Raw genomic sequence first — 15,587 nt, 5'->3', positions numbered from 1 at the left:
ATGCAGTACCTGATTTGTTTGCAGATCTTCGAGGAGGAATACAATGTGTGGTTTCTGGACTGGGGAGGGGCACTAGTGGCCATGAAACGCACATCAGTGCCCATCCGGCACATGTGGTAAGGAAACTTGTTACTTTGAGAAGGTTTCCTGGTGGATATAAGCTGACAGTGGTGCTAATATCTCTTGCATCACCTGGTCAACATCTGCTAGTGTCTACAAAATGAGCAAATGAGATCATTCTTATCTGCATTTTATGATCACTTTGGTTTTGTTGTTTAATATAATCACTATTGTACCATTTTATAAATATAATGGCTATATACATAATCTCACACATATATGAATTACTCTTTGCACTAGTCATGTACTATGAGACTTCAGGTGGGGTTTCTTTCCCACTGACACATATATACTGAGTAAGAAGTCATCCTTTGTGCTCCAGGTTATTTCTGAGGGTATGTGTCCCTCACTTCTGCTTTTTGTTTACAGAATATGGTATTAAACAGGTGAGACAGATAAAGGGAGGGAAAGGAGAAGGCAGCAGGTGTTGATAAGGACAATAGAGATATCTTGCTGTCTCGTATAGGATTCCACTGCCAATTTCTAGAGGTACAGTGATGGCAACTGACTAGAGTTGGGGGCGGAACAGGGTAAAATGATTTCTCAGTTGAAGATACTGTTTTGCTATAAATGAGTTATAATAGTCTAAGCACTAAAGACACTGCTTAAAATTATTCTCTCCTTAGCCTTTGCCCCTCTCATTCCTGCACCAGCTAAGCATTGGAGAGAGGTATTCTGAAATTCAGAAAACTTGTTTACAGAAAAAGTGTGTATTAGCATCACCTTCAGTCTCTGGTCTTGAGTGAAAGGAGGGCATGGCTAATGGACTGACCTACCCAGCTCCTAATGTTGTTCAGAAGTGAATTAGTTAGAAATAGCCTTCAGAGACAAGTTTTGTGTTCCTGTCTGCAAGATTGAGTCATCTCTCAGCTTGATGGTGCTAAGCACATGTCTATCTCATGCTTTTCATGCAGAACAGGAAATGTGGCCTTCAGTCAAATAGAAAAAGAAAGCAATGGTGTCTGGCAGCAGTGAGGAGGTATTAAGGTCTCCTCTACCTGAGTCATTATTGTACAAAATCCTTCAGTTAAATTACAGTCATTCCGAAGCTGGACACCTCAAGACAGGCTGTCTTTACCCATCACAAGATAATGTTCCAGAGATGTACCTTAAGAACAGTAATGACTACTTTTTCGATATGAAAAACTTCTGGACTTCATATTCCTGACCTGACAGATAACTCTGGGATGGCTGCAACACAGATTTCTATTAAAGTTTGAATATGTTGCATTTGAGCACATTACCACCTGAGCTAAAGAAATGACTGCTTTAATTTTGGTGTGATAGTGGATTGTTAACCACAGGTTGTACTGGCTCATATTCCTAAGGCTTTGTAATTTTTCTAGGATCTTCTTGAGATAGGGGGACCAAGTGTTCTCTAAGAGGTCTGTGCCTCCATGTGGGATTACAAGCAAGTCATTATATGCAAAATGAGGTTTGCTATCTTTGTTTTGCTTTCTAGTGTTCAGGAAACAGGTTTTTTTTTTTTTTTCTTTTTATCATAAGAAAACTTGTTGCAGTCATAACATAATATATATAGCCGTACTGAATCAGGGACAGGGCTTAGTCTAGGCCAGTATTGTCTTGCCAACAGCCTCCATAACTGGACATACAGAGGAGCATAGTAACAGCGCCAACCCATAATGATGCTTCCAGCAGACTCCAGCTTTCTGTGGTTAGAATGTGTTGTTTTGTAACTAGAAACATTTGCCTCTGATAGGTAACTCAGTAGTCATGACTATACCTGAAGTGCCCTCAGGAAAGAGGACATCAAGACCACGTCCGGGTCTTTAGACCAAATCAAGTATGAGCCAAGGCAGGAGAAGTGTGTCTTAGCCAAGCGTAGATGTCACCAGCAGTAGGTACATCAGGCTGTGGCAAATTGAGCTCTGGAAGAGTAAAATGTGAGCCACTTACTGAAAGAGCTGTAAGTCATGTATTAACCATTTATGACTGTATTTTTCAACACAGGTGCAACTCTTTTAATTGTGTCTTACCTTGTGAAGGCTCTTTGGACGTAAAAAGTACATTATGTACAAGTGCCTGTACTTAGATGTCCAGAAAGTTTTGGTTCCAGGTTGACTTTCCATGGGAGCTGAGAGCCCAGTTCACCTTTGTCTGCTTTGCAGAGGTTCCTTTCAGATGTTCTTCCTTTCCACTAAGTCTCATGAAATGGCACGTGCAGTACTATAAGTGCCCCACCCACTCTATTAAATGAGTCGTGATTTAGAGCTGTTATCAATAAGCTCCAACATGTTTCCTCCAAACCTGTACCCTTAGGGACTTTGGAATTTGCTTCATATTGCTTCAGTAGGCACCTGTTTTATGGGCAGGAGTGGAATATATTAAATGGTACATGTATATCTATTAATTTTCAGGCTGAGACATTGTACAATAAGTTTCATCCTGCAGAAAAGAGGGGTGGATAGTTGAAAAGCCAAGGGAACTTTAGCTAAGCTAATGAAGCATGCTGTTCCTCAGAAATTGAAATGCTATTTAGATAGATAAGCATGCAAGCAGAACAGCATACAAATGCACAGGTGTATGGGAAGATACATACATTTAAATAAATAGATTTGGGGCAGATAAGCTTTTTGTATGCTGCTGTTACTCCCAGCTTTCTGTCTTTGGTCTGTAGTCAGCTTCCTGTTCTGGCAGATGTGCATTGTGAGTCAGGTGAAAGTGTTTTTCTAGGTGCTGTGAGAGGCAGATACTTAGGGAATAGTGACTGCAAGCGTTGGCTTTCCACACTAGAGATCTGAGGTTGGTGTAACCCATTGTTTGTAATACATGTTACACTGGCCTCTTGGTCCTTTGGTCTCAGATAGTGTCCCTGGTGCTACCTACTTGGAGTGGGGAAGATTCAATTTCCAGCAAGACCCTCTCAGACAAATCCAGGTGCTCAGATGCATGTGCACACACACACACACACACACACACACACACATCCCCCCAAACCTTCCTTGCCTGGAAAATAAGGCAACTTCTTTTTTAGGCTCACTTTAAAATGAGAAGCGTTTCCTGCTATTCAAAGAAGTTGTTTGTGCCATTATTGTCTCTTTGGTAACGTCCATTGAGAGTAATCTGTCAGCTTTCACAGCCCAGGTACCTTGCAGAATTACAGAGAACTCTGTAATGACCCTTCTGGGAGAGGATCAAATAATTTTACAGCCAATAAACCTTTGTGCTTCTCTGTTTGTTCTTCCTTTGCTGGTATAATTTGGAGCTGAAATTCTGGGCAGAAATTGTGCAGGAGCAGTTGTGTGGAGAGTCTGGGGGCAGAAACTTGGCTGCTTTCAGAACTGTTCATGAGCAGCAGCTCTGGGAGCTGGATGCTGACAGTCTGCAGGTTGCCTGTCTTTCCTGCTGCAGTAGCACCTGGGTGTGCACACCCTCCTCCAGCTGTTTTCTGCACTATTGTGGGCAGAGACTATTGGGGTGATGTCAGGGCTGGTAGCTCCCTGAGGGCTGGGAAGCCAGGAGCTGACCAGGGTCCCTGGGACAGCAGGGCAGGATCTCGCAGCCAGGGCCCATCCCACCACCCCAGCCAGGAGCAGGGCAGTCCCAGCCCTGGGCATCAGGCACCTCACTGGTGACAGGGACGCGCTGAGGCCAGGCTGGGACATCAGCCTCCGTGTCAGGCCCATGGCCAGGCAGGGCTTTGCCAGAGCTGGAGCCTGGAACTCCTATGGTGTCAGTGGGGCTCCTAGGCCACGGATGGGGTAAGGGGAGGCCATGAGGGAGGCTGGGAAGGGACACTAAGGATAGGCCACCAGAGCCCTGACCTAGTCTGTCTGCTGGTGCGGTCAGTCAGACTGTTTGTTCACCTACCTCTTTGTAGTTATCAGAAATAGGGAGGTTGCTGGGATGTAGCTGAGAGCAGGGTTTGCTAACCCTCCTCTGCTAATTTAAAAGCCTCTTGTACTAACTCTAATTCAACCAAGACCCTGTCAGCTGGGTTAGGATAACCATGCTCTTTGATAAAAACAGAAAGTAAGGTGCACGATGGTTGTGGGTAGGGACAGATGATCAAAAGCTACTGAATTACCCTGGGCGTCACTGACAATGTGAACACTCTCAGCCTCTAAGAAAGGAAATGCTTTAATTTTAACCAGCATACAACTTTGTTTTACAAATGTAAGAGGTAAAGAGCACACAGACTAACCACTGACTATGGCTCAGTTTGGCCTCCTGCCTCTACCTCTCTGTAAAATGGAGACTACCTCTGAGATGGCATGCAAAGAAGTATTAACAGGGCTAGAGAGATTGTAGCTAATGCCATATGGCATTGATACGTGGATGGGTCTAAATGTCCCGTGGTGTTGACAGCAATTTTTATGCATTCAGGCTAGGGCTGCTTATGCTCTGAGTGCTGCCTCATGCCAGGTGCTATTGTAGATCCAGAAACAGGACTTGGCAATGCCCCTTGATCCCTTGAAGTCTGATGTACAGCTGGATCAAGCCTATCCATATTCTTATTACTGGTGTTTATACTGTCTAAGGCTTTGATCTTTCAAAGTACACCAGAGCATGAATTAGTGAGCTGGGAAATGGCAAAGATTGGTGCTTGTCTATAAATCTAGCTGCTGGAGCTTGCAGACCTTAGCCAACACTTAATTGCTGCAGTTGCTCTAGACTAAGTCTTTTTATGTGTATAAATCTTGTCTGCTTCTATCCCAGGGTGAGTTTTGATGAGGGAAGATCCTGGAGTAAATACAGTTTCACAGCAACACCACTTTTTGTGGATGGATCCCTTGTAGACCCTGGCATAGAGACCCAGATAATGACGTAAGTATAGCAGCTCTTAACTTTTTCTAAAGTGTGATGGCAGAAGGGGTGCATGAAGATCCCCAAGTGCATGGTGAGCCTCATGGTGTGCAGTGCAGCATTGTGTAGCTACACATGTAGTGTTGCATGAAGGCATGGTGCTGTTTTGTGGGTTTTGCTGATTGTCACAGACCCAGGTGGAGTGTCCATGCATCACTTGGCAAACAGATGATGGAGCCAAACTCTTCCCAGTAGTGGCAGGGTGTATAACAAGGAGAGATGGTCCCAAGCTGTAGCTTGGGAGTTCAGATAGGACAGTAGGAAAATCTGCTTCTCTGGGGGCTGGTGTAGCCCTGTTCAGGTTACAGAGAAGTTGTGGTATCTCCATCCCTGGAAATTTTCATGCCTTGGTTAGATGAAGCCACATCTGCCCTGATCTATGGTTGGTGACAGTCTGTCTAGGAGTAAGAGCTTGGACTAGTGACATCCAGAGGTCCCTTCTGATAAATACTACTGAGATTGTGTTCCTTGGATCTGATGGCCCAGGGACTGCAGTTCTCTTTAGAAGCCAGAGATTTGTATGGTTGCACCTAAGTTCTGTGCTTGCTCTAGGTTGCACCTAAGTTCTGTGCTTGCTCTAGTTGTGCAGCTTGACTGTCTTTGAGATTGCTGCTGGGTATGAATATCCCTAAACCTCGTTGCTTGCTGTCTGCATTGTGGGCTGTACATCTGGCTTTAGCTCAAGCTAAAGGTGTTCTCAGTGTGCATATGCAGAGCTGAGCTCAGACTAACTTTCCTGCTCTGGGGTGTAGTACGTTATGATTCACCCATATCATGGAAGTAAGAGCCTGGGCTGGCACTGAAGGTGCTTGGATCTTCCTCTTCCCAAGAGTGCTGAAGTGCTGGGTAAGGCTGGTGGAATTGCTGGAGTAATGCTGGCCCAAGAACAGGCCAGGATCTGAGTTTAACAACCAGGAGAGAGAGGGAACATTTTAAGCTCAAAGGCATCTTCAAAGAGTTGTCTGACCTCTTGCACAAAGCAGATCAGAGCACTCTGTTCTGGGATTCTGAACAAAGCAAGGACTCGATGCACTGCCTTTGTTGCTTGCAGAGATGCCTTCTTAGCTGTATTTTCTCTGAGCTGGCTGGAACAGCTTTCTGAAAAGGATCAGAAAGCGAGGTGGCTAAGATGCCTTAGACTGAGGCACTTCTGCAAAGCATATCTGCAGTGGCATGAAGGAGTGCCGCTGGTTAACCACATAAGACGCTGTTGCAGCACTCCAACTCAGGGGCAGAAAATATACTATAAATTTCACCTTGCAGTTGGTTTGCTTTTCCTGCTTTCTGTACCCACACCTGAAGTTCCTGCAGGTTTTCACAACTTGCAAGAGAAAAGAGATTCAAGCCCAGTATATTTTCTTCTAGGCTTCAGTCCATCTGCCTACTTATGTGGCAGAAATGCGTAGGTGGATTTCATTGCTGGTGTCACAGGTAGTGACAGACTGAGAGTAGACTGCTGGGTATGCTTGTCACCAGTTTCCAAGGAAGCTTGCATCAGATAACAGTTGTGTGTCTTGGGCATTTCTGCTAGTGATTTGAATTTATTCCAACTGAGTTGCATGATTTGTGTTGGTATGCCTTTCAAAAAACAGACCTACATCAGCCTTACACAAACAGAAGTGACTATGTGGTGAGGAGCGGTCTGTACCTGCAGTGAAGCTTACCTTAGCTGCAAGAAAGGGGCTGGGGGAGAATCCTCTTCTTGCAAAGGCTTATTTGAGCTGGCTTCTTTGACATTTATGTCATGACAGATGAAGTGTCTTGGTGCTGTAGTCTTGGGAGGAAGGTGTAGCCAGCTCCTATATAGCCCATCTATATCTCCTGTGCTAGTGTCCTAGGAAGGCCAGGCTAAGTAATTACAGTTATCCTTTATGCCTATAAAGCATAGGAGCTGCACACTTAAGTTTGTTTCTCAAACAGTGCTGGGGCAGAATGAGGCAGCCTCCATGTCTATGTCACAGACAGCTGTTGAGATTTTTGTCGGAGTAGAGGTTGTATCAATTCTGGTAGGGTTACTAGTTTTTCCTTTACTCCAAAACTATCCTTTGGCTTTGGCTTTTTCTTCATAAAAGTGGAGTACTTGTTTGTGTAGAAGAATATATCTGTGCATCTGCTGCCTTGCTATCTGCAAATATTTTTGCAAGGAGCAAAACACAACAGCATATGATATACCTGTGAGCCTTTTCACAAGACTGCTGTGAGCATCCTGTTGGGGAAATATATGCCAATCCCCAGTTTAAGATTAGACCCTGCATTCTGTTCACTCTATGCATTTTTCTCCAAATGCAACAATAATGTGGCACTTTCTGTGTTGGTTAATATGGTGTTTTTCTGTGAAATTCTTTGTGCAATGCGCAATGTGTGTTGCTTTCCAACCACAGATACACGCAGACACACACACACACACACATGCAGAGAGACAGATCAGAGCTCAAATAAATCTGCACATCAGCACCTTCACTGAAATCAATGGAGCTAATCAGTTTCAACTAGCTGTGGATTTAGCCCATTTACTTTATAAATCAATGCAGTTTTCTTCTAAGATGAAAGATGCATTTTAAATCTAAGGTTATTGTTACTTATATCTCTGTAGTCTTCTGATGGAGAATGTAGGAAGTGAGTTATCTTACTGAATATTGTGTATCAGCTTTGTTGAGAGCTGACTCTTTTTCTTTTGAAATCTTTGCAGGCATATTATTATTATTGCTATTGTTATTGTTTTTATTATTACTGTCATCACTAGCAATTTTTAAAACTATTCTTAATAGTCTGTAAAAGCCATAAAAAGAAATTTCACATGATACTTGCCATAAATGTTTAGAGAAATTCCTATCCACAGTGTTAAAGGAACTGAGGAGGAAAGAGACCATTTATAAAGCCCGTATGCAAACCATTTCTATGCAGATCACTTAGGTATTTCTCACAATGAGACTTTTAGTGAGCTCATCTGTAAGGGCAGTGTAGGATCATGCTGAGCTTGTGGAAGCTTTGGCTGAGAAGAAATCAATGCATTTCTATTGCTACTGGCCATTCTCTGAACCAAGATAACACATGGTGGTTGGAGGTACATGGAATTTATATTTGCGGGTAGAAATCTCAATGATTTCAAGAAGCTGATGAGAGGAGCACAACAGTTTGGGCTCAGCATACTCCAGCTGATGATAGGATCAGTGGGAGCTCTTAGAGTAGAAGCAGAGCTGAGGCAGAGAGACCAAGACTGTGCTTGTGTTTGTGTATCGCCAAGCTGGGTAGCTTTTAAAGATTTATCTTTCATCCTGGAAAAGGCATAATATTTCATCTAGTGGTCTTGGCTGATTCCTGTTAGGGAAAATTTCTTCCACTGATTTGCATCAAAGTGGTCTGTGTTCAACTGCTTCCGAAAAATAATAATCTGAGGGGAATGTGTATTAAATAGCCATTATACTCCAACTATTATTAACACATTGCATTATTAACAATATTATCATAATACTATCTTATTGAAATCAGTATATCAGTAGAATGACTATTATTCCCAACCTTAATTTTGTGGCACATCCTTTGAGTGGGCTCTCTGGGCTGTAGGAAGCAGCAACAGTTTTAGCACAGAATTTCATACCACTTCATGGCTATTATGTGAGCAGTTGCAGTATCTGTCTGTATTGTATGAGCATCCTAGGCTTTTTGGATCTTCTGTGCTTTGTGCTGTGTATATGTGTCCTAAGACAGTCCTAAAGAACTTACCAGTATGGTAAAATCTGTAGATTTGTATGTAGGGGCACTATATGATTCTGAATATCTCAGTGTACTTTGAATTGGGAGCTGCTTTTAGTGGGGAATTGGACAAGATGTCTTGCAGAGGTCTGTTCCAACTGAAATTATTCTATGATTTTGTTATTTCATATGGTTATAAGGGTGCAAGAACGAATTATTTCCTTACAAGTATAGCTGAATGGGCTCTGCTAAGAATGTAGTTTTGTGACACACAGGGAAGTACCGCAAGACTGTGTGAGCTGGTCTAACTTGGAGCTACTGCCTAACCAAGGTGAATCCACTCTCCCTTCCTCCATTCCTGGCTGATCATCCACTTCTGTAGTTCCTTTCACTGTTGTCTTGACACTCATCTCATCTGACAAGATGGTCAGTTCAGCTCCTTCAGTGTCACAGCACTTCCAGAGATGTGTACCGAAGTACAGTGCAGTGTTTGGTGCAGGTGTGAGGAAAACAGCTGTAGAAAACAAAGGGTCCTTTAGGACCTTTAGGACTCAAATGTATAAAAAATGTATAAAAAATGTATAAAAGTATGTATAAAAGCGATGGGTTAGGCACATTCTTAGGTGACCTGATGAGTGCCTAGAAAGCACTAGTCTTTTTGAAATCTACAGTTTTCTAACTTCTGTCCTGTAGGCCTCACTGGTGAGTAGTACCTTTTAACGATTTCACCTTCTAATGGGTCAGATCTAACATTTCTATGTTGACAAGCCATAGGCACAGCATGTTACTTGCCTGAGGTTGTCCACCAGGGGAAAGGAATCAGGTTGTATTCCCCTTCTAGTTGATTGTGATATATCCAAACAGAAGAAGTATTTCCTTGAAAGCGTTGCTACTCTGTACCATTCAAATCAGAGACAAGATGTTTTTGTGGGTCCAGAGACAGGCTTTATGTTGTTCCAGCTCTGACTCATAATTATTACCCCTGCCACTTCATCTCCTGTGCTAAGCATCTCTCCAAACCTACATAAAGAGAAATAACCTTTTTGCTTCACAGCCCTGCAGAGCTTTGCTGTCATTTTATTAGACTCATTATATGTGTGTGTGCAGAACTCATTTATAGATGGGGATCATTAAGTTTGTCTGTGCTGATAAATATATATTTATGTAGACACACCCACGTGTGTATATAAATATATATGTTTCTATGTACGTATACTTAATGATCCATATATATCTGTGTGTGCATCATTGAGCATTAACGTTTTCAGTGAGAGGATTTAATACAAGCTGATCTGCCAACATTGCTGTGACTGCTGCCCTTGGCTATGTGTATGTTGGAAAACGTTCCTGGTTGTAAATGAATAGGTTATAAGCCCTGGCCCTTTCTAACACCTTCTCGTTTACATAGTCATGCAGCTTTACCAGAGATGAAGTGGGAGGATTTTTTTTCCAGGAGACCCATAAAATTACTGGCAATCCATCACTGGGTGGCAGAAGAGTGGGGCAGACTGAATAAGTAACCAAGAAATGTTGGAAAAGGTGAGAAGGAGGCCAGGAGAGGTTTGAGGTGAGGAGGAGAGCATTAAGAGCACAGGCCATACTGAATCAGACCAGAGGTCCCTCTGGATCAGTTCCATGCTGCAACAGTGGCAAGTAGAGGATGCTAAAAATATATATTAAAAAAAAATATGATTCCCTTGTGCACTTTTCTCATTTACAGAGATTTGCAAATAAGGGACTTTCTTGGCCAAACAGTATTCTTTGTATTTCTAAGAAATTCATGATTTTTTTCTATTTTTGAGGTTTTTTTTCCCCTAATCCCTTTAAAAATTTAGCAGTCACATTACCATGTGGCCAGGAGTTCCATGAGTTAACTCTTATTCTGAAGAACTGACTGACTTGTAGAAGACATCAGCAAAGTATCTACAGGTATGAAGGCAACGTGGACAGATTCTGATTAGTGCTCAGCAGAGATTCAGCAGATTGAGTATGAGAGAGGGGCAACAGCTCCCAGGTCCAAGCTCCCACTGAGTTCAAAATTATGTGAGAGCCAAGAGTCATTTTCCTGTCACTTGCTGATAAGGTGATTATCATCTTTCCTCTTTAAGCAAGGCAACGTACACTGCCTTCTGCTCAAGTCTTGCTGTCACATTTAAAAGCTGATACAGGAAAGAAAATTACAAGCTGACACAATGTCCTTGAAAGACAGCCCCTTTGCTTAGGGGTACAGAGCTGCAGATCTGCCACCTCTGAGTGCTTGTGCTGAGAAAAGTAAGGCAAAACCAGAGAGATGATAGGAAATGGTGCCTTTGCTGGGATGTGGTCAGAGGAGCTGGCCTTCTCCTGCTGGGCCAGCCTTTGCCCTCCATAGCTGGCACCTGTGCTAGCAATCTCAGCAAACAAGAGAAGAGGTGGCTGGATAGCAGAAACACTGAGAGATTGTTTTTCCTAGAAGGAATTGAGGTTCTTGTCCAACATGCATAAAGAAAAGACACAGATACAGTGATTTTCAATTCCTGTGGCCCAGCAGAGGCCTTCAAACTCTCCTGCCATCAGTCTGGTCTCTTTTCACTTCACTCTGCTTGAGAAAAAGAGAAAAAAGCTGTCTGAAAAAAAGGCAGATTTTCTTCTGCAACTTCTGCTGCTGCTGCTGAGCTCAACAGAGGATTTGGTGAAGAGGGAATCTGGGGAAAGATTTCACCAGAGGTCTGTAGAAAGCGAAATCCACTTGCAGCTTCCAGTGCAGAAAACAACAAAAAGGATCCTGTATGGGGGCTATTGTGAAGGATTCTGAACTCTATTTATCTTCACTTCTTTTGGGAACCAGAGCTGACCAGCCAGCCTGTGCATACTCTCAGACCTACCAAAACTGTGGGGTTTTTGAGAGACTGGAGGGCAGATTTCAAAACCTGGTTTATCCAAGTTGTGTAGGTACCATTAGATACCTAGAAAGGACTGGTAGGTTTTAACTGCTGTCCCCATTGTGGTTTTCTCTCGCATTTCAGTTTTCCTTTCTTTTTATGTTTCGTGCAATATCTGTCGGTGTGACCAGCTTTATTATTGGCTATGGATTTTACTGCAAGGCTCTGATGTGTCCTTGTGAGTTCATTGCACTGTCCTCACTCATGGGGCTGTGCAAACTGTAGTGTGTAAGCCTAAATAAGGACACTTCAGAATAGGATCCATGAATTAAAATGAATCTGTGAAAATAATGACTGCACACAGAAAGAAAAGTAAAATTTAGAACTTGATCTGAGAACAAAAATTACAAATACAATTATTAAGTTAGGAAACCAAAATGATTGAGAGGTTATTGGCATTTGCTATAGTGAGCTGCATTCCTGTATCATCTGATCTAATTTCAAAACCTTCTGGAAGTAATAAATAGCTGTGACTTTGCGAGAAAATGATCAGTCTGCTAATGCCATCAAGTGACTTTACAGTGGACAAGAAAACGTGTGTTATAGGAATTCCCATTTTATCCCAACAGATGATCAGTTTATACCCTGGAGTAAGACAGTTGATTACCCATATCATTATCTTCGTTTGCAAGACTTAAAAACATTATTAATGATCACAGATTAATCAGTGTCACTTCCTCCTCCCATCTCCCTCCCTGCTAGAGGAGTACTCTATTTGTTAGCCTTTGGATTGCTGCATGAATTCACCTAAACAGCCCACAGAGGCACAATATTGATTGTGCTGCTGATAATTGCACTATGAGCTGAGGTCTTACTGTGACACCTGAATAGACAAATCAGGTGATGAGAACATCTGCTTAGAGTAATCTTTCTCAGACAGCATTGTGTGATTTATTGGGCCTTAGGAAGAGGATGTCTGTGACCTGAGATCAGTTCCCAGCAGTTGTGCCATGTACTCAGAAGATTCCTTGCAGAAGCTATAACACATGGAGAAGGCATTGGGCTCTGTGGCATGTATTGTCTATCTTTGGCTTTCTGGGGCAAACATTACTCTCATTGGAGTCAAGTGCTATTTATGGACAGTAGATCAAATATCATGCTAAAGAAATCAACATTGTTAGTTGTATTCTGCAGGTAGGGAAATTAAGGCAGAATAAGGGACGTGCCCATGGTCAGTCACTTGGCAGGCTGTCATGGGGAGAGCTTGGCGTTACATTGGGTCTCCTGAGTCCCAGATGAGTACCCCACTGTGCAGACTTTTCTCATTCCTTAAGGGGAAGGAGATGCTGAGTCATGTCTGTAATGCTCAGACAAGGTGGATGGAGAGGTAAGCATGTGCAGGGAGGAGGACTAGAAAAAGGTGTGCTGACTGGAGGCTTTTATTCACTGAAGTGAATAACAAAAGCCCTTACAGAAGGAGCCAGAACGAGCAGTAGGTTGATACATGATTTCTTTTCCCTTAGTAAAAGGACAAGCATTGCCTGCTGACAATACAATCCAGATATTCTCATCTAGAGGCTAATGTGCTTTGTTTCTTGTGCTTTCAAGTAAGGACAGATGGATTATAGGTTCTGTGCTGTCCTCCTGCTAGCAGCTGGGCTGGGCTGTACAAAGCACGCAGGCCTGGTGAGGGCTGTGTTAAAGGAGCAGCAACTGCCCGAGCATTCATGCACCAGTCAGGGAGTCACACACACACCACCCAAGACTTTAACTGCTAGGACCAGAGTCCCTTTGCAGTGGGCAGCTCCATTGAGCACCATTGACGGGTGCCCCTTTTTGACTCCTCGCTCACGCACACACTCACACTTGGGCGCTTTCTCTCCCCTCAGGCTCGACCCTAGGTTTCCCCAAAGCAGAGTCTCTGACACAACATACACTAGGTAAATTTATTGAGTGGTACAGCAGTGAAGAGCAGCTTGAGCTGGGTGCCTCTGGAGAGGGACCTGGAACAAAGAAACCCCTGGGCAATTATACCCTTACACTTTAAGTTCACCTCCCCTCAGGCGATGGTTCAGTCCAATAGTAATATTTGGGTCTGGGGTTTTGTCATAGAATCATAGAATGCTTTGGGATGGAAGGGACCTTTAGAGGTCATTTAGTCCATCCTCCCTGCAACAGGCAGGGACATCTTCAACTAGATCAGGTTGCTCAGAGCCCCATCCAGCCTGTTCTGGAATGTTTCCAAGGATGGGGCATCTACCACCTCTCTGGGCAACCCATTCCAGTGTTTCACCACCCTCATCGTAAAAAGTTTTTTCGTTGTGTTTAGTCTGTATCTACCTTTCTTTAGTTTAAAACCATTACCCCTTGTCCTGTCACAGCAGGCCTTGCTAAAAAGTCTGTCCCCATCTTTCTTGTAGGCCCCCTTTAAGTACTGAAAGGCCGCAATAAGGTCTCCCCGCAGCCTTCTCTTCTCCAGGCTGAACAACCCCAGCTCTTTCAGCCTTTCCCCATAGGAGAGGTGTTCCATCCCTCTGATCATTTTTGTGGCCCTCCTCTGGCCTCCTTCTTATTCCTTATTGGATCCTTTCTCTGTCTCCAGGCAGGACATTCCTTTTATTATCTTAATAGTTGCAGCTTCTGCTGATGGTTGTGGCTACCTCATCTTTCTGGTTTGCACCGGTTTCAGGGCCTTCCTTCATGTAGTGAGGTAGGAATTGAGCATACGGTCAGCGTATCTAGGTGAAAGTTCACAGCCTGCAGTCTAAGGCTTCAACAGGTCTTTGGATTCTTATTTGAGCTAGAAAGTGACTTCTACAACAGGTGTACAGCCAGGGGTAGGGTGCTGTGCACACATACGCTCCTCAGAGTCTTTCACCTTTCTGCTAGAGCAAGCCATGAAATATTCTGGTGCCCTGATCCCACCAGCCCTCAGGGGACTGAGAAACCATATGGACTCAGCACCTTTTCAGCTCAGCCTGGCCCTGATCCTGCACAGGGCAGAGGGTAGTACAGCACACCAGCTTTTCTGGGAGCTGGGAGGGCTCAGCGCTGGGCTGGCTGCAGAGTTCACTTCAACAGATTTTTCGTTATTGGGCTACAGTGAGTGGTGGAGAACACCTCTCCAAAGCAGCCATACTATAGTCTGAGGCATCTCGCATAGTTCAGGTAGTGCTGGAAGCCTTTATTCCTGAGGAGAGCTTGTCCTCATTTGATCATTGTATATGGTTTTCTTGTTTCATGATACTTTGACCCAAACCTGTGAAAATTTCCCCACTATAACTGGTCAGCCACATCCTCAACACTGTTGCCCAACCAGGTACAATTCTCATCCCCTCTTCTGACTCTTCTTCTGTCTGATGCCCTGTGCCAGGCAAAGCTTGTCACCACAATCCACCACGAACTGTCCCTGTCACATGGGTTTGGAGCTTACATGTTCTGAGCAATGGCTTCCACATTTGTGTTGGTCATCTCTGGTTAGAAATCTGCTGATTCATAGGATGAAAGATTGAAATGACTGAACATGCTGTGTTATCCAGCTTCTGGCGAAGGGGCAGCTCCTGCCTCTGTTGAGACCGCAGACCTGTTAGTGGAGGAAACACTCAGATTGCTGATACCTGGCAGTATCTTTTCTAGACGGGGGAGGCAGAATCTTCTGTTTTCAAAGCTGTCAGAAACTAGTTGTCTTTCATGAGTGCATTGAAGAAGAGAGAGAATACTTCTGAAAAACAGCATTAAAAATTAATGTGCTTTCCCATCCCCCTTCTCAGGTGTCTCACACTCCCTTTCATGTTGCTAGGATTTCTTTTGAAGCAATTGTCATGTAAAGTGGTTTGGGAACATTGGCAATAAATTTTTTAGAGACCAGATTTCAAAAGGTTTGATTTGTCATTCAGTAAGTTCTTATTTTGATAGCACTTTTTATTAAAAAAAAAAAAAAAAAAAAAATCCCTGTCTCCCCCATTGCCTTGTGCATTATTTGTGCAGCTAATGGAGAAATCGAGCCCAAGCTGTAGGGCTGCTTCATAATTATACGTTGTGCAGATTACTTACTAATTGCACTTGGCATTACTTGCTAACTAAAAA

General features: G+C 43.4%; 1 protein-coding gene across 1 annotated transcript in view; it reads left to right on the top strand.

The window, feature by feature from the left end:
- SORCS3 (sortilin related VPS10 domain containing receptor 3) overlaps positions 1 to 15,587 on the top strand; it is a gene marked incomplete at both ends in the record, with an annotated part of 312,909 nt that overhangs the window by 252,184 nt on the left and 45,138 nt on the right. Inside the window, 2 exons of the mRNA XM_082311355.1 lie at positions 25 to 116; positions 4,801 to 4,908. Of these exons, the coding sequence (XP_082167481.1) occupies positions 25 to 116; positions 4,801 to 4,908 (200 nt within the window). The remainder of the gene's footprint in view (positions 1 to 24; positions 117 to 4,800; positions 4,909 to 15,587) is intronic.

Source organism: Platalea leucorodia, assembly GCF_965183815.1.
Source record: "Platalea leucorodia genome assembly, chromosome: 4".
Taxonomy (NCBI): Eukaryota; Metazoa; Chordata; class Aves; order Pelecaniformes; family Threskiornithidae; genus Platalea; species Platalea leucorodia.
The sequence above is the reverse complement of the archived record's forward strand: the minus strand, read 5'-3'. Positions and strand labels throughout refer to the sequence as shown.